Source organism: Larimichthys crocea, chromosome XI (assembly GCF_000972845.2).
Source record: "Larimichthys crocea isolate SSNF chromosome XI, L_crocea_2.0, whole genome shotgun sequence".
NCBI lineage: Eukaryota > Metazoa > Chordata > Actinopteri > Sciaenidae > Larimichthys > Larimichthys crocea.
In genome coordinates, this window is record NC_040021.1 from 3,018,040 (window position 1) to 3,044,464 (window position 26,425).

At 42.5% G+C, this 26,425-nt stretch overlaps 1 protein-coding gene across 5 annotated transcripts in view; it reads left to right on the forward strand.

Moving 5' to 3' along the window:
• The window catches only part of bach2b (BTB and CNC homology 1, basic leucine zipper transcription factor 2b), a 93,738-nt gene that overhangs the window by 49,501 nt on the left and 17,812 nt on the right, over positions 1-26,425 (forward strand). For 4 of the 5 annotated variants that reach the window (XM_019265855.2, XM_027284195.1, XM_010737313.3 and 1 more), the window contains one exon: positions 13,989-14,243. In XM_019265855.2, the coding sequence (XP_019121400.1) occupies positions 13,989-14,243 (255 nt within the window). Of the gene's footprint in view, positions 1-937; positions 2,874-13,988; positions 14,244-26,425 lie in introns of those variants that run through there. The other variant, XM_019265856.2, reaches the window with a different exon arrangement.

Here is a 26,425-nt window from a genome sequence, read left to right on the forward strand (position 1 = left end):
CTCACACTGAGTGGCTGCTGCTGCCAGTGGGTCATCTAACCCGGTATGGCCATTCTCTGGCTGGGTAATGTGAGTGAGCTTCTAGCTCAGCTACAAGTGTTGGAACATGTAAATGTGTTCTCCTCCTCCCTCATGCCCCTCTCACCCTGGCATAGGGTAAACTGACAGCGACGCCTGTTCAGCAGATACCTGACCGTGCACTGCCGGAGGTTTTTATGTGACCTGTCTGATTACCTAGAGCAGGCAAGCCAACGAGGTGAGAGTCAGCAAGGTAGTTAGACCCTCTTTAGACTGTGATGGATCACTCTGTTAACACTCAGAGGCACGAGGTGGAGATCATAAGCACAGATTCATTTGGAGGTTTCATGCATGAGATGACAAATTAACTTTATTCATGATTAGATGTTTCCATGAAACAACAGCCTCCAGTTTGCCTGAAATTTTGGCAATCATAAAACACTGTAATATGTACCGTCAGCCTCAGGTCTCTGGTCTGTGTGTCAGTACCTGAATGGATCCAAGCACATTCAGTCGCTTTCAGTCTTTTTTTTTTTTTTTACCACAGCTGCTTTTTCAGTTTTGCCGCATCACGCTGCAGCCACATGTTGTCTTCAGGTGGAGCACACTTTGGAAGATTGTGTCTCGGGTGACTTTTTCCACAGGTCCATTTCAGATCGAGTGCAAAGTTTTGTCAGCTCAGAGCACAACCAGAACTCAAGAACAAAAAAAATGACATTTTTAAAGAGATTACATGATTAACATGAATAAAATGACTGAACAGTGGAAAAATAGCTCTGTGCTTCATCATGCAGACACTGTGCATGGCCTTTCCATTTAGAACAACAGCTGAACAACACTGATGAATTCAAGCCTAAGAAGTTGGCTCAGCCCTTTTAGTCACTGGTCATGTATTTAAATTCTAATGTGTGTATGTATATCTTAACTGGAGACTGTAGCTTTTGTGCAGTGTGTTATATCTGCATTATATCTGTTGTTGCAACTAAGGTGCTTCTCTTCCAAGAGCCTCATTCACTGAGTGCCACATGTCCCACATGTTAGATTTTGAGGAATTGCTGGTGTCATTGTCAAGCATCCAGTATGATAGCACCTTTTTTTTTTTTTCAAGAACTGCATAGCACACTATTAAACAATCGTGTTTGTGAATGGTTTGGAAGAGAACCACGAACGCGGCCCGCCGGTCTCACATGTGTGGTGTCTCACGGCAGCTAGAGCTCCATGCCGAGTCGTGACAAACAGAAAATAAACAGGGAAGAACTGGATGTGAAAAAAGCAGCGGCCTGGTGTCCATGCTGGACGTCCCATTGTGCTCGTTAAGGGTATATTACAATAAGTCACACCAGTAGATGTTGTCTTTCATCTCCCTCGTAGCCCGGCTCCGTGGCCCTTTGATCTCAGCTGGATACGTACACCATTGCTCCAGTTTTGCACATTTATGCATGTTACTACAACAACGGGCAGCATTTGTATGTATTCTTAAAACCTGAGATGTCGCACATGAGAGAGCGATGTGTGAAAAAGTGCTTTTCTTTGCCTCGTCAACAGACTTGTACCTCCCAGCCCACTCACACATCATCACACGTGCGCGCACACTTTTGGCTTTGCACACACACACACACACACACACCCACACACACACTTACACGCGTACAGACGTGGCTTTTGAAGGTTTTGACGTGGGCGATGCCTCTGTGTCAATTCTTTCCTGTGGGGAGACTTTCCACTTGCCTTTTTTCCATGAGTGCTCTGAGTTTTTTTTTTTTTTTTTTTTGTCAAAATTGACGGTTGAATTCTTCTCCACTTCATGCAAGCGATGAATTTATTGTTTCAAATAAAGGCCCCCCCTTACTCCATCCGCTTCCACAGGGCCCCCATTAATAATGCAGCACATAATCCAGTCTTGGGCACACTCATGCTAGAAGCCCCTCAGCCTGCCAATCACCAGCCTTAATTAGCTCCTTCTCTGGCTGCTGCAGGAAAACACTCCATGTATCCTAATCTAATCCCTCAAAGGCCGCTCTCCCTCTGGGTGCTGATGGTTTTGGGGTGCTTTCACTTCCGTCGTGAGGTGGCTTTCTGTACTTGCAGATGGAGGTTTTCTGCGAACACCAAGCTTGTTTCCTTGTTGATTCAGCCAATTGCACAGGAAGAGGTTCAGACAAACAGATTATTGTGTGTGCAGGTGTACCTTGTCACTTGTCTCTCTCCAGATTCTCAAAGACTGTGTTTGTTCTCTTGTGTGTTGTGTACAGTAATGTATGGCTGCTGTGAAATTCACACCTGAGTCTGAAGCTGTCAAATGTAAACCAAAATGGGGTTGAGTCGTGTTGAGTCAGTTGAATCAAATTCACAAACAGTATTTGTTGTCAGACGTATCAGAGATGAAATTAAACAAAAGACAAATGAGATCTAACATCGTCTAAAGACCAAGACAGAGCTGAGACACAGCAGCAGCGAGACCAGTCTATAGATAACCCCAGTGTTTCTATCACATGTGCACTGTGTTACCATATAAGACAGCAATATGACTCACCCTGCTCACTGACCTACTATGTGGGAAGTCATGATTCATGCAAGCTGCATTTAAGCAGGCAGGGCCCAAAAATACTCTGGCATGCCATCACACAAACACATACACACACACACACACACACACACACACACACACACACACACTCACTCACTCACTCACTCACACACACACATACCTCACTTGCTCAGTCATACTCACCACCCACTGACACTGATAGGCTCAGATGCTGTCGGTAACATACAGTGAGAGACATTAGAAAGTTGACAGAGCAAAGACTGGAATAACAAGATGACTGGATCTGCGCTGTTGATGCCTTTTTGAGGTAATGCCAACGTCCACTAGCAGCTCACGCTTTCAAGGCTGCTCTGTTTTTGTTTTTTTTAGATATCTGTGACTTTGAATAGATGGAAAAGATTATTCTTGAGGTATAAAATTCATCCTATGCAACAGGTGGCTTGAGTGACACTGATTTCATTGAATTTCGGTGGTGCAGAGAAATTGCTCGATAGCATGCGTGTCTTTGTTTAAGTAAAGCTGGGTGAACTGACATTGTTCTACGATGTGCACAGGTATTTCAAGAGCGATTAGTCAGCAAGACACTAGCTATTAATATCTTCTTGAGTGTTGTTGTTGTGATAGATAGCATACACAACAGAGTGACACTGATTCTTAGAAACCTGCCTGTCTATCTGTTTAGACATTCTGCTAAATTTAGTTGTTCTCCTGATGTCTAATGTCTCCTGAAGACATAAGCCTCAAAGCATTTTAATACAGATAATAATGACGTTCTTTGTGTTTAATCCGTCTTTGATGCTTTCCATGCAGCTAATTGTTTCTTTTAAAAGGTAAACCTCTGCAGTGGTTGGAGTATTGATTCACATGGTTGAGGTCACTGCCTGGACCTTCCCATCGCAGGGAGATGAAGTAGGTCTGGTGTTAATTAGGCCGATTGCAGATAGATGCGGGTTTGCGCAGCACTCCAAATGCATTCTGGGGGCCGCGCAGCCAGATGCACGCTCTCTCTCTCTCTCACAGCCAGTCACATTTATCAGTGTCAGCAGCAGGAGCACTGCAGGACGGTCAGCAGCTCAGCGACACCCTGGGGCTGCCTCAACCCTAACCTGAGGTACCCCTAGTCACCTGACCACATTATACATGGTGGTGCAACATGACAGGACCCCAGAGAAGGTCCTTCCACAGGCCGGACATTAAAATTAGATCAAGGACAACATTTGTAGAGACTAGTTCAACCTTGTGCATGAATATGGTATCAAGCTTTCTTGCTCAGGAATTGATGTTGTGCTGTCATTGCTCAGTCCCTCCGATCGAAGTGCAGGGAGACAGTATTGATTTCAATCTGGAGTGAAAAGCACTTGATTCATTTCTAGATGGCCTGTAGCCTGAGATGACTCTGTGTCCTCCACGGTAGGTTTACCTTGAACTTGCTTGAACGTCTATTGTAAAAACCTTAACTGTCACATCTTGCATACACAGATTGTAAGTTACCTTGTCTTATTCTTTTATTTAATAGATTTCACATGTGTTTCATGAGAACAGCTATGAGAAATGACACACATGTACGTCAGTGTGATCAAACATGGCAAAGAAACACTCTCATTATGCTTCCACATTCCTCAGTATGTAATCAGCAGCAGCCTGGCTAGCATCAGCAGTCTGTGTCAGACGTGGTTGTCTTGCATATATTATCTCAGGATCAATATCAGCAACCCGGTGACCTTCTGAAAGGCTGTTTACCTTATCAGCAGTGTGGAGAATAAGGAGCTTTAGCCATGGATGTTGGTGAACTTTCTGTGTGGTTGGACTGGAAAGCCCCAAAAAAAACTGCTCGCCTTCAATCTTGTCTTGCAATCTTAAGCAGAAGAATTTACTTCAGAGATGGTGTTATGTTGTTTGTTTTGATGCAACATACCACAGACATTCTGTATTTCAATGTACACTCACCACTCTCTTCTTCAAGGTGTGATTTAAGAAAATTCACAGGTTTAGTTTTTCTGTTTCAAGCCACTTCAGATTTTGAATTCATTACTCGGTTACTTCCTAAGTTACCATTTGCTTGTTGCTGTTCAGAGATGAGTCAGCCTTCCTTCCACTTACTAAGAATGGCCTTGCCTTTAGAAGTGATTTATTTGGCTGAATACTGGCAGCAAGATGGAAGCATTTCTGCTGAATTGAGCATGCTTTCTGTGTGCAACACCGTCTGTTGCAGATGAAAAACACATTGAGTAATAATAAAATGTCTTTTCGGGAACTAACAAACTCAGCCTTGATGACAGTGCACATTTAATGGTATTCAATGGGTTTTGCAATGGTGTCATAAGCCACAGAGGTCGGAGAGTTGTTTCGACACACAGACTACAGTGTAATCCCGCTGAAGATGCAACACAGATATGAGAGACATCACTGGTAAAGGGAAACGTTGCAGCAAGTTTTTGCGTGACCAATTCTGGACAATAACTGACCTGCTAGCCGATGGGTCTGGGTCTAAAAGTCAGCAGATATCGATAACACGGTCATGGATTTAAGTAAATTAACCTACTGACATTTAGAGCAGAGTCTTCAGCAATGAGAGTGAAGTAAGGAAACAGAGGGTATGGGGGAGAGGAGCCATTTGAAAAGTCCATCCTCATTAACATTTTCTATTATAGCCCAGATAGAGCAATCCCTGTTTAATCAATCCCTGTGCCTGACGTCCAATTCTGATGCTCCTAATGAACAATCAACACATTTCTGATGAGCTCTGCAGTTTGTCCTGTAGAGAAGCACCATCCTGGGTATGATTAGCACCACCTTTATATAAATATTAAAGGAGGCTGCATGCGGTGCATTAAATGTATGATGTACCATATGTCTAGATATGCACATGTTTCAAGATTCTGGTATCAGCTTAAGTATGAACTGAAATGTTGTTTCAACCTTGTAAACTGGAAATCTCATGAATTTAAATGGAGTTCATCCATTTTGCAGCAGGTCAGAGGGTTCCCTCAGCCTGGAGACTACACAGAACGGATAGGCAGTGAAGCTTTCAAGAAAATATGCTGCTAGTTGCACTATGGGAAATGCAGGATCTCATGTTTCTAGAGCTTGACCTGTAGACTGCAACCCAATCAACCCCAATTCTGTACTGCCAAGTTTGAGACGTAAGCCTGACCCAAAACCCACGGTATATATTTGCTTTATTTCATCATTGCTGATCATTAGCTTAATAAGCTAGTGCAAGACTCTGTTTATTTGATGCAATCTTTTGCTCTTGCCTATCTGCTGTACTTGCAACACACAACACTGACAGGTGCTGATGACTGGAATTATCTGAAAGAAAAAGAAAGGCATTTCCTAACATTTTACCACCATCAACATTTTGAAATGACCAAACCCAATCTAAGTTTTATTCTAATACCTGAGCTATCGGGTAGAAGATCTCTACTAAAAGTCAGTAGATGACGATGTTCTTGTCACTGATGTAAAAGGAGAAGTTCTGTTTAGATAAAAAGATAAAGAGAGAATGCAATCACCAAAGTTATTAAGAATCATCTTCTGGGGAACACGTCTTGCTCTTCCTAACCAAAGGCAGTACAAGCTGTCAGGCAGACTGATGGATAGATATACTACAACACTGACCAAAACTGCCACAAAAAATAATCTGAAGGTATGAGGAAGCAGATAGTTTCAATTGAGGAAATGAAACCTCTCCAAAAATACAATCTGCACGTTACATTCAAAGTGTATTCATACATTATTTTGTGGCATTTATGTGGCGTGCGGACACTTTCATGAAGCTTCCCTTTATGCAATTCTCATTTGAACTTCACGTAGGCGAGATTAGGGCTTTCATTTACCTACCCATCATCATCATCACCTTCCATGTTGATATTTGCCGCCTTGTACAGCTCCAAGGGCATTTGTTGTCGTGGACTAATTTGATAATTCCAATTAAAACCATGTTCATCCTCAGTGTAATTACAGTCATCTGGCAGGAGTCCTGCCCCCTAATTGTGCACAGTGACACACTGTTCATGGTAGTCTCACTCTAACTGTACCGGCTCAGTGGATAATGTTATTAGACTGTGGCAGCAGCAGTTGAGACTAACCTTGTTTTATTACAAGGAGCCACAGGGTGCATTTGTATTTTGTCCCAATCATGCCATGTATATTTTCCACTGGATAAAATCATCCCAATAACTCATGAGATTTTTAAATTACAAAGTAGGTCTCGCTTTAGACCTCCTGTGTGTAACTTTGTTATTTGTAATAACTCATCACTTGCAGCAGGTGTTCATATATATGCCCGTGGGCCTCATTCTGCTATGCTAATTCATTGTTCCAGGCACTAATCTGTCAGGAAATGATGGAAAACATGATCAGATATGTTAAATGTACTACAAGGAGAGCCTCAGTTTAATACTGATGCCTCTGTGTGCCCTACATAAACAAACAAGACCATCAGCGAGAAGACTGCCGTACATTTGTCCACAGGGACCACCAGAATCACCAAAAAGCTAAAGTTCCTTGTAATATATTGAGAACAAATCTAATGAAAATGAAATCTGTTCATTTACATAGAAATGTCTTTGACTCAAATGTGAGAATGTAGCTGTTTCTACCTTCTGTTAAAGTATAGTATTATACAACTCGGTTGTTATTTTTGCTATTTATGTGTCAGTTGGTACTAATGTGCACGCCAGGTTAATCCCTGAGATCCGAGAATATGGCGATATTGCTACTATTGCTATTGCTGCTAAGTCCAAAGGAGTTCAACTAAACCAAAGCTGAACAGTGAAGTGTTGTAATAATCCATCACAGTCGTGTGTTTGAGTTTTCCTGCATATTAAGAGATTATGTTTAACAATGATATGATTGTTGTCCCGTCAGGCTTCTTTTAAATGTCTCTGCATTCCAAGATCTCTGCATTGACAGGGGGGAGTACTGAGTGTTATCGTGGCTAATGGAAATGATGCTACAAATTATGAAACTAAAACCCAAGTCATTCTCCACTCATGGTCCACTGATTCACTTGCTCTGGAGCGTTTCAGCAGATGAAGATGAAACTGTAGATGATGATAAGTGAGATTTGAACCATGAAAACTGAACAAGACTTTACACTTAAGTCGAAAGCCCTTTGACAAGTCAGTAAGTGAACCTTGAGTGAAGATTGTCATCTGCTGCTCCCAAGGTCAAGAATGAACAGTCAAGCTCAAGCTGTAATAAACTGTCATCATCCTTTAGTGCATTGCTTTTTTTTTTTTTTTTGGGCCTGTCACTGTGCTGTAGATGTACATTGGATAAGCGCTGAAGAGCATCCAAGAAGCATTTGAATGTCCGCCCTCCTTCATGTATGTCATTCCTTCATGATCCAGACCGCCTCTTTTTTCTACACGCCCTGCACATCATTCTGCAGCGAGGACACACATCACAGAGCACATTATGACACACTGTCACACTTTATCACCCCACCCTCCCACCCCTCCCACTTAAAAGTCCACAACCTAAAACAACGTCATACTGGTACAGTCAGCCAAAGCTGACTCAAACATCAGATCACTGATTAATACGTAAATCCCCCCCGACCCCTCCCCACCCCCAAATACTAGTGTTTTCTTCGTTTGAGGTAGTCCAGCCTTAGCTTTTCTCTTCTTATGAAGTGATGCATAAAAATAGTATCACAGCTGTGTTTCCATGGTGATAATCAGAGCCACCTGTGACCCGCTGATAATCGACAAAGAAAAGGAGAAATTGTTTCATGTATGCTTCTGTTACACTGAACCGTCTCCTTGAGCCTGTTAAACTCTTCCAGCAGGGAGAAGTTCTCGTCATAGCTTGACGTGACATTAATTAATTAACAACAATCCAGATAATGAAAGTCATTTATCAAGCAAAAGAGCCAAATTAGCTTGTTCCGGCTTCTCTAATGTGATTAGGATTTTCTGTTTGAGATTTTACAAAATTATATTCATGATTAATATCATTAGAATTACAGTTATGGAGAAGCAGAGCAGTTTGTGCTGTGGGGAGTTGTGCTGGGCATTTTTCACATGTTTTTTTTTTTTTTAGGATTACATCTTTCATTTACCAAGAATGCAAATGTGTTTATGTGCTTGTTCGTCAGAGTGAGGTGAGAAGACTGATATCATTCTCAAGTGTGTGTGTGTGTTTAATAGGGAGCTGGAGTCAGGATGTGGTTAGCTTAGCTTAGCATAAAAAACCCCACAAATTGTTGCTATACTGTTTGTGTAGAGATGAAAACAAATGACATGACATGTTCATCGGTGAGCTTCAGAGGTGTTAGCAGGTGCATTTTCTTTTCTTTTTTTTTACTTTAGACAGAGCCAGACGAGCTGTTTCTACCTGCTTCCCATCTTTATACTAAGCCAGGCTCACCACGTCCTAACACGGAGACGTGAGACTGGTATTGATCGTCTCATCTCTCACAGAGAGAGTAAGATTTGTGACAGTTTTGTGTCAGCAGTAGATTGAATAGATGGAATAGATCTGAGCGTGTCTGTCTGACTCCAGAGAGAGAGAACTTTTCTGTAGTGTGACTGAGTACATCAGCCGTGTGGCTGTATAGTGATGAAACCTCGTGTTAGTAAGCAATCAGTCTGACCAAGAACAATGGTCAAGCAGGTCTGAAGGCAGGTGAACATAATGAAAGCATTGTTTAGTACAGTACAGAATGTTACCTGCAGCTCCTTTCTTATTCACCTTCAGTGCAGTGTGGCAGTGTGTGGGCTGCTCTGCACGTACGCTTTAAGCAGCACACCGTGGCTCCAGGAGCATAATTGCTGTAATGTGTAGTGCAGAGCTAACGGGTCTCTAGCCACATTAGTCTTCATCAGCCTCCCCTCAGATGTGCAGGCTCGCTCCAAGAGCAGCCAGCGGTATGCCCTGAAGTCAGCTCTGACCGCTGCTGGAGCCTACTCATCACCGTCCCGCTGTGCTTTTAATCTACAGGGTAATGTTAGCAACTCACAGGAGAATGGTGGCAGCATCTGTATTAGTGTGGCAGAAAGAGCTGCCGTCAACAGCTGACCCTGGAACTCCAAAAAAAAAAAAAAAAAAAAAAAAAAAAAAAAAAGAAAAGAAATGAAAAGGAAATCTTTTGCATCCATCAGCACTCCCAATCAGAATTCTGCCACAACCTGCTATTTTGTGGTGTGTGTGTGTGTCTGGGTATGTGTCTGTCTGTACGAGTATGTGCGTTTGTGAATATGCTTGCACTGTATTTTTATGTGTGTGTGCCTTGTGTTTGTGTCATCCTTGCATTTTCCTCCCACTGCAACAAACCATCTGAAGTCCAAGTGAAGCAAATGTGCATTCCAGGGTAGAAATAAAATGTTTGGATTGTTGTGAACCTCGCAACCGCATCTGGAAACATTATTCTTGGAAGACCAGAGGAAGCCAACTGAGAAATGTTTTGGTGGAAATAAGCAAACTATACAACAGTTGGACCAGCCAGAACCACAGGAGAGTCTGGACTGACAGAGTTGTTCCACAACAGCACCCACACTGGACTATTTGTTGTAGCAGTAGATTGTTCCAGTCCGATCTATGTCGAGGACTCTGTCGCAGGTAAACAACTGAACCTACGAGTGGCCTGATATTTAAAGACTCCATTTGACTCTTTAAATATGAGGCCACTAGGTTCAGTTGTTTACCTGTGACAGGGTCCTAGTCATAGATAGATTCATGGCTCAGTGAAGGCCTCACAAAGCCAGCCCACATTTTTCACTCCCCCCACTGGGCTCTGGCCTCAGGACGCATTTGCTGGTGCGAGACGTCATTTCTAGTGGGCTGATAGTAAATGATTGACAGGGCGAGACATCAACACGACCTCTTCTTGCACCTGACTGAGCAAAAAGCTCCACTCACTGGGCTGTGATAAGTCTTTGCTTCTTCTTTTTTCAAAGATGCTGATTGTGCGAACCGCTGTCAACTGCCTGAATCAGTTTCTTCATAAACTTGAGGTCAAAAATGGGTCAGTGAATTCGCTGAGTCATTTGCATATTTCATCTGCATTACCTGGCCCATATAGACAGTGTTGACAGTTCAGAACACTGTACTACTACAGTGTGCTTAGTTGATTGTCAGTGGGTGTTGTCCAGATGTTTTCCAGACTCTCACTGCAAACTTTAAACCAGTTATGTGAGGCTAGGATTCCTGCACGTCTCAGGTAGAATGAATTCACCAATTAAGAGATGCCACAACCTTTAGAAACTGGTCTCTGGACATGAATGCATAATTTGACAGGGAAAGGACCACCTTTTATTGTTATCTGCATTCATATGCAGGGATCTGCTGATAGAGGTGAGCAGAAATGTATCTTTCTCGTCATTCGCACATATCGAGTTGCTATTTGGGATTGGGGTTTATGGATTAAAAAAAGCTTTTATGTAAATGCTTCTACCAGCTAGTTCATATTCTATATCTCAGACTCCCATTCTGTACAGTAACTCTTGAAATTGTTGCTTCAGGACAAAAGAACAGCAATGCGATGAAAGCTGCAATGCTGTCCGGCTGCTCGCCTCATCCAATGATTTTATTCAGCACTCCGATATGTTTTTGTGGGAACTGTCAAATGGATCGATTGCCTTCAGAGGGGAAAAGCATTTGCCCATGTAAACACAGTCAGAGATCAGAGTCTCAGTGTGCAGTGTTGAGAGCTCTCCTTCACTGCGTTTCCACGCCATCTCTTTCCATTTACACGGTGAGGGCTCCTGTTTTCACAAGATGAGAGCTGGTTCTATTTGCAAGGTGAAGACGCGTCTCAGTCTCCATTTTCACACTTGGAGTAGTAGCGACACTCATACCATTCCACACAAACACACTTTCCTGGAGTGTGTGTGTGTGTGAGGGGGGTAGCAGATCCGCTGGCTCTGAGAATCCTGGATGATGGGGGGAATTATTGTGTTATACAAGTGATGGCACTCACCACTGCGTAGAACTGTATTTATGCAATGTACTTGAAGGATGTTAGCTGTGCTTCCTCATTTTCAGTGGCACTTCTCCTCTTGCTAAGCGTTTTTCAGACACAAGATCATGAGTCAGTGAGAGCTTCCTTTGCTTAACCTGGTTATATATGCTAACACCAGGAAGTTATGGTGAAATAGAAGAAGAAGAATATCTTTATTGTCATTGTCACCTGTACAACGAAATTAAAAGTGCCATCCAGTCAGTGCAAAGATTTCACCAAGTGCAAAATGTGTTTTCTCTTTATTCAAACATGGATTAAAAAAGACATCAGGTTCCATATATCCAGATATCATGTATACCTCGCTGAAATGCTGCCAGCCTTACACTGAGTTTGTATTTGAGTTACATTTATATTTAGACAGAAAAGTGTTTGAGAGGTGTGCCTAATTAAAATGAATTGTATTTTGTTCATGTCTGTCACGTATTCTACAAATACAGACACTGAAACCATGGTGAAAGTGTAATGTTGCTGTTATAATGTGGATGTAACAGATCATTTTCACCGTATATCTTTGGCGAGAACCGCACGTGTCACTCATGAAAACTAGGTGGTATCCAATCTGCTGATGATGTGCCACTGCAGCCGCCCCTGAGCCACGCTTGCTCACACTCGCTCGCTGCGTGTCTCCTCTAACCTGTTAACATGGGCGCCGACGTGACGGCAAGAAGAGGGTCTGAGATGCACGCCTGCTTTTGTATGTGTGTGTCCCGAGAAGCCCCTATGACCCGTGGGCTGTCAGTCCAATGTCAAGTTCAGCACCCACTATTTTATTTTCTCTCCTATTCACAAGAAGCATTTATTAGAACCATTCAGAATGAGGGCTTTGCTGAATGTAATCATATTTACTAGACGTCAACTTTTGTCTCATAGCTTGCTTGCCAACTAAAAAAAACTGAAGGGAACTTGTCTGATGAAATCTAATTTGTAGCAGTGTGTAAAACTAGGGCAAAAGGACAAAGTCACCTCATGTCAAAGCACTGATTCTGACAGAAATTGTAATTCTCTTCAATGAAATAGAACACATTAACTCAAGTTCACAATTACTATTCACTACTCTTATTGAGGGTCCTTTAACTCATATTCAGCCAAGACCTCCACCAGACACCGAGGGCGGCACACGTAACAAACATCTGCCAGATTGCATAAATGATTGTGTTGTTGTGTCAGCAGATGACAGAGAATAGCAGATTTAATTTCAGTCAGTTATGTTATGGAAAGTTATGTTAAGTTATGTAAAAGTAAAAGTGCGTGTGTGTATGTGTCTGGTGGCTTCTCTGAGGGAAGATAGCTGTGCGTCTGTCATCACAGGGTGAGCAGGACGGAACGTTTGGCAGGAAAATCAGGAGCCCGTGCTGTTAATGTTCCCTCCGTGGGGTTTGTGTTTTGATGGAAGTGTGGAGTTACGCTGACTTACCGTGACTCCAGCTAGGCAATAAAAACAAACCAGAGTAGGTCAGGACACCTTTTTGAAAATTATTTATTGTGATACACCACATAATGCAAAAGCAGTGGGGTAGATGCTCAGACACCAGTATTCCTGCAAGTCTGTGGATTGGATCATGAACTGGGCTCAGCAGTCGGCTGTCCTGATGCAACCTGATGGTCTGGGGTTATAGGGACAGATGCCCACTCTGCCTCCAGGTCGTCTGTGTGGTCATTTGATTACATGCAAAATGAAAACACAATAAAAGCTTGAATCTTCAGCTAGCTCCTGCATCCTCACCTATCTTGTAGTCCCGTCTCATCTATTTAATACCTTTAAAGGAATAGTTTGAAATTTTGAGCTATATGCAAAGTCACTCTCGAAGCTGCAGACACACACCTGTATTAATCATCTTTAAGTGTTTCCATTGTCGTGGCTCATTCGCCCTCTCCGCTGTCCTTTAAGTTGTTTTCCTGTGAAGCTGCTGCTGCACTTATATTCTCAGCCGTCTGCAGCTGATGTTCTCTTGCGGAGTGCGTCCAAGCAGCTCGGCATACCTTTACAGTGAGTCCTTCTTAGATTACAAACACATGTGGACCTCTAAAGCAGAAAAGTGCAGCACGCTCTACTCTGGACTCTCATGTCTACCGTTAATTTAAATGTAATCAGCTTTTGAATAAAGGCTGCTCTACATGTTTTGTTCATGTAATTACCTGGAGGTTTTTTTGTGCATGTGATGTGAATGTGCAGTGTGTACGTGGAAATGTGTGCACTGCTCTCTTTTGTGATTTGTGTATGGATGTTTTTGTGTGGCTCCACACTTAACAGGGCCATGCACAACAACATTTTGGTGGCTTTTAAATGTTAAAGTGGTGGTGATCATGTGAAGGGAGCAGCAGTCAGTCAGTATGTGTTGAATCATGAGGCTGGCTGCAGCAGACCGCCAGGGGCTGATGTCAGCCCTGCGGTATGCGCCCGCTGGGTTCGGCTGTAAGTTGACCCCCCTCTGTTGTTGCTTCTATTTCCAGGGCGTGAGCGGAATGTCCGTGGATGAGAAGCCTGAAGCCCCCATGTATGTGTATGAGTCGACGGTTCATTGTACCAATATCCTCCTCTGCCTCAACGACCAGCGGAAGCAGGATATCCTGTGCGATGTGACTGTCCTGGTGGAGGGCAAGGAGTTCCGTGGGCACCGGGCCGTGCTGGCCGCCTGTAGCGAGTATTTCCTCCAGGCACTGGTGGGCCAGGCGGAGAATGGCTTGGTCGTTAGCCTTCCGGAAGAGGTACGTCCATCAAACACACTGTTTCCATGACAATTTTCTCTTGCAGGGGTGGAAGTGCTATAGACTTTCAGACAATGCAACACTGAAACTCCCCACTGACACTAGTACAAAAGCAAGAGTAACCAGGCTCTTTGCACCTTCCCCTAGCATTCATAACCACACACACACACACACACACACACACACACACACACACTGACCTTCACCCTCCACCTAAAGCAAAAAGCTTAGAATGCAACCTTTGTCCAGCAGTAAAGCATTATCTGATATCTACTGTAGCAGGACTGACCAGTGGTTCTGGTTGCATAATCCAGGTCCAACTTGCAAAGTAACATTAACATCTGTCAGACGAAGTGCGATCACATGAATCATCACACCCTCAGTCTGATGATACCTGGTGTCCCCAGCAGCTGCAGTTTACAGGAGGCGAGATGAATTCTAATGAAGCTGCGTCGTCAGAGCAGTGTTTCAGTAACCACCGATGATTGTCATATTTATTTTCATGGAAGAATCTTTCAAATCTCTAAGGGCTCTGTCTCAGCTGTGGTTCAGATTATTTGGTCCGGACCAAATCACTTTTAGTTCTGGTCTGGTTTGTGTTCAAGAAGGATAAACATGAAGTTATGTGGACTGACAGGAAACTCATCCACCAGACGGTTTTTGGTGACTGTCATCTTGCATCATCAGCATTACATGGACCCACAGGCCAAATCAAATCCTAGTGACTGACAGCACATGCTGCACCTCATGAGAATATTGATCTACCCTGGTGTCACAAAAAGTGAGGCATCATGAGCATTTGTTATTAGTTGGGTGACTGTGATGGACCGCTTATATCATTAATACAGACAACAAAGCTGCATGTTGTGCTGTGATATTACACTGTGGTTGCCCAGGGAAAACCCATGCACTCATGCTTTACTAGAAAAACACTTTAATACACTTGAAGAGTCAGATTAGTGTGAAAATGAGCTTCATGTGCTGCCTGAACACACACAGCAGTCAAACATGACCGTTTAGTTGAATGTCTCTATAGAGTGCAGTGTGGATTTGTTGTATTAGAGCCAATAATAACTTGAAATGGTGAGCTCATCGGGGCATTTTGTGTTTGAGAGAATTTCAGGGGTGTTGGGAAGATTTCTACTGATTTACAAGCATTTATTTTTATAGATATTTTTTGCGACTCAATCAGAATTGAGTTTGTTGCTAATTCTGTAGTCATTGTTTCAAATGCAAGGATTTTGCTGTATTATATTGGTGCTTAACACGAAAATAAAAAATATCAATAAAGATGAAAGCAAGTCCTGCAAGAAGCATAAATTACCAATAACACATGAAACACATGAAAAAATAGGCTGTGTATGACATTAATTATATAAAGAGCTGTACAGTTTGTGCAGGAATGTGCATAATGTTCACATATATACATATTATGTTTGAAGAATATTGAAGTAATAGATATATATAATTTCATTTAGGCCCGCTCTGGGGGCCTAGAGGACCCTGTAGGTTTCCCACTGGCACCACATCATTCCTAAAACTCTCACCATAACTCCATCTGCTCCCTTTTCAATATATTATCACCTCTCAGCTTTAAGTTCACAGCTGTCTTTTTGATTTTTCTTTTCTTTTCTCCACGCAGTGGCTTTTTTTCCCTCCGCCATGAGAGTGGGTGGTAGCAAAACAGTGTTTTAATTTGATCTGTTGTTCGCCGGAGGATAAAGTCTCAGTGAAAGGTGTGAGAAAGTGCATTATTGAGCCTATAGGGCTGTGATTGCCAATTAGCACCTGTCAGATGTCGCCGTAGCATTTCGTGGCGAGATTAACGCCACCTTGGGCTTGTAGCGCTCATCAGGTTTAGCAACACTCTGCTCAATTACTCACCTCAGCTCTCACACTGTCACTTTCGACTGATCCCCGTCAGAGCGTCTCCACTGAACACATGATGAAAGTAACCCTCTGACGTATTGATGTTACACACCCACACTCACACATAATGCCTACATACACATACATGTGCTGCTGTGAAAACTGGGGCATATCTCACATGTGCTGTGCAGTTGCAGCCCCTCACTGGGGCCAGCACGCATTAATAAAGTAACGGCTGTCAAATGACTTTGTCGTAGTACTCATTGAAAAAGAAGTGAGAGTCAGACTGTCGTCTAATGTAAAATGAGCATCATGCTTTTTTTTCCTCCTTAACTCAAAGGATGACTGCAGGGAACGGCTGCCTGGATGCTCAAAGCAGCATCCCTTTCATTCACTCACTGCACACATGAATAATGGATGAGCTGCTGTGTGTTTCAGGTGTGAGATGGAGTGTGGAAGGCAACATCTTTCGCTGACTGTCTCTTTAATGCGCCAGAGAGAGAGAGTTACTCCCAATGAGGTTTTCACCGAGCCTTCCTCCCTTTGTCCATCTACATTCATCTTTTTATCTAAATGGCAAAACAACATCAATATTTTGGCTTTATTCTGTCACATGGACACATGAGATGAGCTACAGTACACGCTAATGTGATGTGCTGGGGAGAAATGCAAAAATTCAGATTCTTGCATTTCAAAATAGTTATTTTCATTCTAATATAATCTAATCGATGTCAGTGTCATAGCCAGGAAATAGTGAATAATGCACTTTGACAAGATCCAAAGTGACTTAGATGATTAATATATGATCAGACCAGCTGTTTTCAGTGGGAGAAGCTGTACTCATGTACCACAATGTAAAAATACTTATTCAAAATATTAAAAGTACACAAAAGTACTGTTAGTGTTATCAGAAGAATGTGCTTTAACTAAAAGTATTATGCAGAATGTGTCATATAGAGAGAGTTATACAGTGTATATATACTTTGGATTATTATTACGGATTCATTCACATGTAAAAGGAATTTAAATGTTGTAGCCAGTGAAGATGAGATCAATTTAACTTGTGTTTACTATTTCATATATCTATATATTCCATCCATTACCTGTAACCGCTCATCCTTATCAGGGTCATGGTGGGGCTGGAGAATATCCCAGCTGACTTAGGGTGAGAGGCGGGGTACACCCTGGACAAGTCACCAGTTTATCACAGGATACATACACATAGAGACAAACCACCATTCACACTCACACTTACACCTACGGACAATTTAGAGTCACCAGTGAACCTAGGCCGGTGCAAGCGGACACAGCAAGAACATGCAAACTCAACACAGTTTGAAGCAGGAACCTTCTTGCTGTGAGGCATCAGGGCGAACCACTGCACCCCTGTACCACCTCCAATGTATATATTATGGATTTAAAATCTCATATTTTATCTTGAACATGTCAAAGAAAAAGATTATGCAAAAAAAAGAAAAGAGAATAATAAAAATGAAATGAATTCTAAACCTACATACAAGTTCAAGCTCAAACACAATTATTTATTCCTTCCCCTTCGTAAATAGTAAATACAGCTGTGATATAAATGTGGTGTATAGTGGAGTAGAGGTTTACAGTGGCATAAAAAGGAAATACTCAGGTTCAAAGGTAACAACATAGAAACATAAGTTACTGAGCTAATGGCTCTTTTTTTGTTACCATGTTTTTCTATTTAAGGTGGAATTTTCCAGGTAGTACATCTCTCTCTGTGACTGTCTAGACAAGTCACAGCCGCATCATGGAGGAATGTCAGATCACTGATGTGGCCAGTTTTTTAAGGTCCCCTGTCACCCTTTGCTTTTACGGTCAGTGACTGCAGCATGCTGACACATCCCTGCTCTCCGGGTCTGCTCAGCCCCCGCTGATATGTGTCAGCTCGGAGTAGCAGCCTTAAGCTGCACTAGGTTAGCAACACTTCACTGACCCTCTGTGTCTGCCTCTGCTCGTGGACAGTATTCCTTCAGCAGTTACTGAAGACTGCCACCTATGTGAAACAAAGGGCAAGTTAGGCTGCTAGTCGAGGAGGAAAAGAGGGGGAGGTTGGTGGAGATGAAATGTGAAACAAAAGACCACCTCCCCCACCACCTTCATCACTCCTCTCTCATGGCCTCGCTGCCCTTGGAGTAGCTGGGGCTGGCGCGGGTGAGTGACATCATCTATATCTAATGTGATTGTGGGCTTGCAGAGGGGCAGCCAGTTTCATCAAGGGGCTTTGTTGGCCATAACATCATGGGAACAAAAACAATCCCGCTTTATCTTCGGCGATGCTATCCTCCGGGCCAGCCGGCAGGGGGAAGGAACAGAAGAGCACCACGTCCAAGTTGGGACGATGGAGGCTTCACACATACAAACACACAGTGTTTTCTCTACATCATATTTCTTGTGAGCGTCAGAACAAAGGGGGATTTATAAGAATCAGCGTGCCACAAATACGAGCCAGGCAGAGGAATTTCAAAGAGAGCCCTCCACTGGAGAGGAGCAGTCATCGTTGTGACCAACTGAATGACCTCCGTATTGTGGAACTGTGTGCAAAGATGTGCTTCAGTCCTCACTGTCGTGATCACAGCAGAGTGCTGACAGCTAGTTACTAGTGCAGCATGTTGCCTGTGTGCTCAGTACAAGAGGCTGAAATGTAGAATCAGATGATTGTCACTACTGTACATTAGAATGTTGCAGCAGAAACGTAATTTATTGAAGTAATTAGATCGATCAGATTCAATTTCGTTGATTTGACTGAATCAAATAATCATTCACAGAGTCAGTGATTGACTACTGCATCGTCCACCATCCAGTGTGGGAATGCTCTGACAGGCTGAATGATGGCGGTGGATCATCAGTCTTACCGTTTTTTTTTGTTGTTGTTTTTTTTGCCCTCTCTTGATTTTTATTCTGGAAAAACTGAGAGGGCAGCGCTGTGATTCAGCAGAGTGCTGCTTCACAGACCTCAAACCACCTCCTGTTTGTCAGTTCTTTCCTTGCTCATGAGCCAGGGAACACTGCACATTTTTCATCTCCAAAAGAAAACACACACACACACACACACACAAAATGTGCACCCTGTTTTTTAAAAGGAAAGTGTATCCACCTGCCGTGCTGTAAACGATTTGCTGTGATTTAATTTAACAAGACAAGTCTAGAATGCTGCTTTCAGCCCTTAAAATTCACACCACACACACAGAATTTGAAAATGTTGGATGAAAGACTCGAGACTTTGTTATCAGTAGTGACATAAAAGTAGCATTAGTAACAAAAACGTAGTTTGTCCTCATAACATATAAGGTTAGACTGTATTCAGACCAAATCCAGTGTTATTCAAGCTCATTCATTTAAATGAGAACAGAATCAACATTTGGAGAAATGTGGCTGAGTGAGATAGAGAGTGAAGTGTACATTTACCCGACTATCAACCTCATGTGGCTGCATGAATAATGACCGTACTCGCATGGAAGCAAAGGTGAAAGTAGCAGGACATTGTTACACCATCCAAAAACCTTTGGGTGGATGGTTGAGTCAGCATAGAATCAGACTTTAACCCAGTATTTCAAGTGACCTACATTTAAGTTTGACCATAGAGGTGGCAGATGAGGGAACACTCACATAGATAGACAGACAGACAGACAGACAGACAGACAGACAGACAGACAGACAGACAGACAGACAGACAGACAGACAGACAGACAGAGAAAGTAAACCTTTGCACAGGATTTAAATATGTACAGAGTCATTAAAAATGTGCAGAGGAAAAGAAACGTATAATGAAACATTTGCATTGAAGTTAAATATATAACAGTGTTAAGTTAACTCGTGTTAAACATCTATACAAAAACGATATAAAAAATAGAAAGTAACTGTAGAAAATGTTATATACAAATAGAAAACTATATAAAAAAATAGAAAGTGACCATAGAAAATGTTATATACAAATAGAAAACTATATAAAAAAATAGAAAGTGACCATAGAAAATGTTATATACAAATAGAAAACTATATAAAAAAAAATAGAAAGTGGCTGTAGAAATAAAAAAAAAAAAATATATATATATATATGAGAACAAGAACTACAAATGGGAATAAAGGACTGTGTATGATTAAATTATGCTGTAAACAGGTGAATGAATGAATTGACAGAGAGTGACAGAGAGTCCAGAAAGAGTTCTTAAGTCTGTTTGGGTCAGCTGGAATCCAAAAGACCTGTTTTGAACTTGTGAACTAAAAGGTCCCGCTGCTTTGAGTTCGACCAGAGAGACAGTAATGCTTGTGATGGTTCAGGAGGGTTGATGGTGACATCCATCCACCGCCTCATGGTCAAACAGCCGATCAGGACTCAACCTGCACAGTGCTGGCTAATCTGAGGGGGCATCAGTGCCTGGCCAGGACACTATCACACAAATACAGCCTATTAGACAGATGGTGGGAGCCAGGAGACAGGACAGTGCCCTGCCTTCTTTAAAGATGGGGGTTGGGTGATAGAAGATGAGAGTAAGCGGTATGGAGACGAGTGATGCACCACGGTGGGAGTACTGGCACTAATACCCAACCCCCTTGGTCCGGCAGGGGGTCTCTCTTTCTCTGCCAACACAAGGACGCAGCTCATGTCATAAGCTGACAGAGAAGATACAGGCTCTTTGTCTGAGTGTAAGAGGCTGGGTGGAGGAGCACCTTGAGCAGCCGGCCTGCCGGGTGGCAGCCGGCCTGGCGGGCGGCAGCCTGCCGTGTGATCCCTGTGTTTATGCTCTTTGTATTTAACCTCCAAACCCAGCACGGTTAAGCAGTGAACATCCCCCTTAATGAAAGGAACACACAGACTTTCATCAGTCTGGGTTGAAGAATCTGTCGTGTACGCATAGTGAACAAAGAAATGCTGGACACAGCCCTGGCACATGTTGACTGATATACTTGGATAAATTCAATGTTTTCAGATTTTATAGTAAACAAACACAGTGTTGAATCCTTAGCTCGCTGTTTAGGTGGGGTCATGTCCTCCCCACTGTCTGGCTTGTACAGTAAGCTGCACTGGGAGAGGATTAGGACATACACTATCTGATTTAATCCACGTTCAGGGGGAGGTTTACTTACCCACAGTTCAACACCAGAAAGGTCTGAGCTTCTGCTGTCAGTGAGGACGACACTTTCCTTACATTACCTGTTCTGTCAGCATCCATGTGAAGATTCAGTCACTGTGCTTAGTACATCTTTTCACTGTTAGCTGTTAAGCCTGATACTAGAACCTCACTGATACAGCAGCAAGCCCATATTGGCTAGTTTTTACAGGCTGTATTATATTCGGAACGTTTTTTTATTCAATGTATATGGTTGTAATGTTAGGTTGAGCAGTTAGGGATATTTCTTAAACTTTATTATTATATATTTTCTATGAATCTTTTTAATGACTAAACTCTGACTCAGAATATCCCATCATTTTAGTTAACAGTTCAGTTGTTATTTTTCCTGCCTCAATACACAGTTTTCACTGAAAACATGTCTGTCATATATTCAGTTCTGTTCTGTTTCATTTATTTTTATTCATGGCACCAAATCTCAATAATGGGTAATCACAGCGAGCAACAAGCCTGATTTCATGTTTGTAAAAGTTGTGTTGTTGCTTGGTAACACAGTGCAGTCCCTTCAAACAAGTCAGTAATAAAACTTTGAGCAACAACAGAAGTGTCCGTGATTTAGAATTTTGACTCACTGACAGTTCATTTGTATAGCAGACAGACAGAAAGAAAGGTTGGAAGGTAACCAAGGAAACCAGTCGGAGAATCTTAAATACCATTGTATGTTTTGAAAATCGTTGCAAAAATTGGGTTTGTGAATGAAGTGAATGTGCAGAATCTCTTTTCCACTGTGTTTTTACCAGATTTATATCCAGATAATGACACAGCATGTCACCTGTTTCTCAGTGTGATGTACAGTATTCCTGCTTGTAGGACCGATAGAAGCTGTCTGGTTCGTAAGTCACTGTGTGTCTGCTCTAGCTGCCTTTAGAGAAGATTTTCCATTGGCCCAAGAGCTTTTCTGCTCTGCAGCAGGCCTTTGTCCCTGCACATTTCCTGCCATCTCCTCCAGCATAACAGCTTAACCCACAATGGCGTCATGACAGCGTACAGTAGCAGCGGCTGTTTCATTTCCATTAGCGCTGTGACTCAGGCTCCTTATTGTTTGTCTGCAAGCAGCAGAGGTTAATGTCAGGTTACTCAGCAGATCTGATGTTAAAGCATCCACTGCTCCCTCCAATGGAGATGGAGTGTTTTCCTCTGCATGGGGAAGCGCTCCATTGTCATACCATGCCATGTCCTCATTAGCATGCATGACATGCAGGAATCCACTGGAGAACATTTGCATGAATTAGCCTTCTCTTCTACGGAGGCGAAAGGGCGATGTAAGGGAGAAGTACTGGGCGAGAGAGAAGAGTGAGAGTGATTTAGGAAGGAGAGGGGAGGATGGTGTAGCATTGCCCAGCCTGTTTATGAAAGGATATTTGGCAGGCTTCCTAAAAATGTCATGCGAATTGTGATTTGCCACTGCCTGTGATTTCCTGCCCTGTAATGGTATCGCCTATCCAGTCCAGACGCAGAGCAGGGCTGTGTTCGCCTAAAATGGCCCCAATCTGTCACGTTGATGAATTTGTCTCTTTGTCTTAACTCACACACTTAGAGCTGCTAACAGCTGAAATGCTTCAGACATCATGGCAGTGGGCTAATGACCAGGAAACACTCTGTGTATCCTCCCTGGCCTCCTCTCCTTCCTTTAACAGTTTGTTTCCTACATTGTGACCGTCTCCCTTCCTCTCTCATTTTCCTCTGCACTCCGTCCATCCTCCCTCAGTATTTACCCCCACCTCCCGCACTCCCTCCCTTCATCCTGTGTTGCTCCCTTAACGCTTTCCTTCATTAGGCTGCTGTGCTGGTTGTAACAGTGGAGTAATCACATATGGCGCAGGGCACACATAAAGATGCGCTCCCGCAGGCAGCAGCTGCTGATACTAGCTGAAAATAGATCCCTGGTACGCTCAGCACTTTTCCTCCAGCAGCTTTGCTGTTTATCAGCAGCCCTGGATGCAGCCAGCCGGCTGCCCAGCCTCATTTAGGCTACCACTGCCTCACCATTACAGTCGGCATGGCTCGATGTGTGTGTGTGTGTCTCTATCTTGTCAGTTATTTGGCTGTTCACTTGCTCAGGTTGCTAGGAGGTTTGTGTTTTGTTCTTTTTGTTTGCTCTACACATGTACATGTACAACAGCACACTTCAAATACAGAAGTCACATTGATTAAAGGACAATGAGTGCTGAGGAATGTTCACAGAGATGCAGGCTCGATTATTTCCAGTCCGTGTTCTTCATTTCAACACAGCAGTAAAACTGTTTGACCTCATAAATACAGAATCAAAATCTCCAGTGTTGTCCAAGCAGCAAACAGCATCAATTCCAAGTTAATTACAGGTCCCGAAGATATTTTGCACTGGATATATAGAGCTTCTTCTCATTATTAAATAATACAAACATGCCTCTATTGGTTTTTATGTTCCTGCAGTAATGAAGCATGGAAATAAACAAACATTTTGGCGTGATGCAGGTGTGTTCAGACGGACCGTGAAGCTTTTTTCATCTTGTGTTATTTGCATAAACTGACTGCGTGTGTGCGTGTGTGTGTGTGTGTGTGTGTGTGTGTGTGTGTGTGTGTGACAGCTCTGACTCTGCCAGATCTGAGGACTCACCAGGAGACTCACTTTTTACCACTCTTTATTCTTTTCATCAATGTCTCCACATAAATTATGAAAATATGATATTATGAATGTCATAAAGCCTCATGATGAGAACTGAAGTCTCAGAAGGCTGAAATGTTCTCACTTGACTCACACGCATCTTCACCTGAGTTTGCACCTCCGCCTAGAGCAAATTTGTATGCGTTTGCATACACTTGCATCTTTTCATTGACTTTGCATGCACTGTGAAGGCGCCTTACCTTATTGTTTAATTATTTTATTATTGGTTTCTAATAAATGCTCAAAAGAAATTAGAAAAATCAACAAAAATCATTTCTATATCTTGGCAAAGGATTAAAAACAGCTGCATGTTTGGCCTTACAGCATACAGTAAATACATGTTCACAGTGAAGCTCAGGCATGAATTACTTTGTATACTTTAAATTGCCTTTTTTTACACACAGCTTAGGCACTGAAACAAACTGGAGGCAAATGATCTAATGAAAAGGTTCTATTGGTTGCATTATAGGAAATGTCCCATCGTTGACCCTTCATTTAAGGACTAATAGTCAGGATGTCACTGCCTGTGCTGCACAGATTTTGAGCATTCTTTTTCTAATCTATGTCTCGGAAGTGTCTCAGTTTTACAGACGTGTAAGAGTAAATCTCTGGGGTTCCCCTTTAATGTAGAAATAAAAATGTCATCATGATCGTTGAAATAGCTGCATGATTTGGAAGATAAAAGACCCGTCAGCAGCCCCTGATGTCATCACACAATGTATAGCGAAGAAGATATTCAGATTCAGTGGATTCATTATCGCCTACAGAAATGTGTGTGTGTGTGTGTGTGTGTGTGTGTGTGTGTGTTTCTGAGCAGTGCTGCAGCAGTAGTGGATGTGCTGCGCTCATCAGAAGAGCGGATAGTCCAGTCAAAGCCTCTACCCTCCCCCCAATCTGTCACACTTAGACTCATACACACTCCCACCCACCCACTGGCTCTGGTATAGGCACATACACACACACACACACACACACACACACACACACACACACACACACACATACACACACGCACACCATCCCCCCTCACAGATATGGAGTCAGCAGCTTCCTCTTAACAATGACTGATATGCCCGTTGCTGTTGCACTGTCTGTTAGCTCTAGACCAGAGGCATGCTGGGAGGTTGCAGCCTGTGGATGCACTGGGTTAACACAGGAAGGATGAAGCTTCAACATCCAGAACCAGGTGGAGCGCACCATGCAGAAATACCTTGAATATAGTGCTTGTAGTCGCTCCATCACACATGGTATTGCGTTACAACTATGCAAACATATGTGTATTTCACACATCTGTTAAGACTGATGCTGGGGTGTCATAAACATCATAAACATTTGGCTGTCTGTATTCTTTCACAGCAACAAAGGAATTCAGCAGATGTGTATTAACATACACATCTAATTGTGTTTTTTATAGCACGGTTGATCAAATGTAGTCACTGCTGCACTGGCAGTGCAGGTAACATGAGCACAAATACTGTCTTATGAATCCATCTGGGAAATATCTCCACTGAAAGAAATATTGAAAGATTTGACAGCCACACTTCACAGTGCTGCGGTTACAATATAGATTCAGAAAGGAAGGATTTATTTTTAGCTTTTTAAGAGAGACTCACTGATAGCAGTGGCCTGTGAACCATTGTAACAGAAACACGAAAAGTGGATGGGGAATTGATAAGTTACATACTCATGTGCTGTAACATGTATATGTGACCCCCTTGAAAACACGCTGATAAATCTCAAGGTTTATCCTGACATGATACATTAACATGATTATGTGCTGTGGCCTTCATGCTCGTCCTCTCCTCACCGCTATCATCAAAACACCAAATGACAGAGTACTGTTCAAGAATGCTCATCTTGACAGCCACATTAAAAATCAAATCAAACTAAATGAAAATGGCTTTAAAGGATCAGAAAAATACACACACGGTTGGATATTGGCAATATCAATCCCAAGCAAGGCTCCATACTAACCTGTTTCAGGTCAATTTCTCTGACTGAGCTGACCTGAAGTCATGAGCACAGGGCTGCAGCTACCACTGAGGACACTGGGCTCATTTCCTCTGGATATTTTAAGGGAATCTGATGGCCAGACTCAGTATATTTAAATTTCAATACTTTAGGCCAATCAATATATAAAGAAGTGAAGAAAGATGTGGAATTTAGTTGAAAGATTCAGAAAGTTTAAAATATCCATCCTCATAAAAGTAAAACAATTCTGAATTTCTCCTTCAGAATATTATTCCTTGCAGCATAACACAATTAAAGAATTACCTTCATATGAAAAATTAAAATAATTCAACAAACCATTTGTGTTGCGATTTATATTGTCAGAGAAGAGCTCAGTGCGAGACTGCACAAGCGCCGGTAACATGCACGCTGTAAAAAGATCACTGTAAACAATCGCAGTACGTCAGTGTGCGCTCCAGGCACTTGCAGATAGCATCATCAGAGCACATTTCAAATCCAGATTCCGTTTGGTATGGTTGTTCTGACACATAATCTTGTAG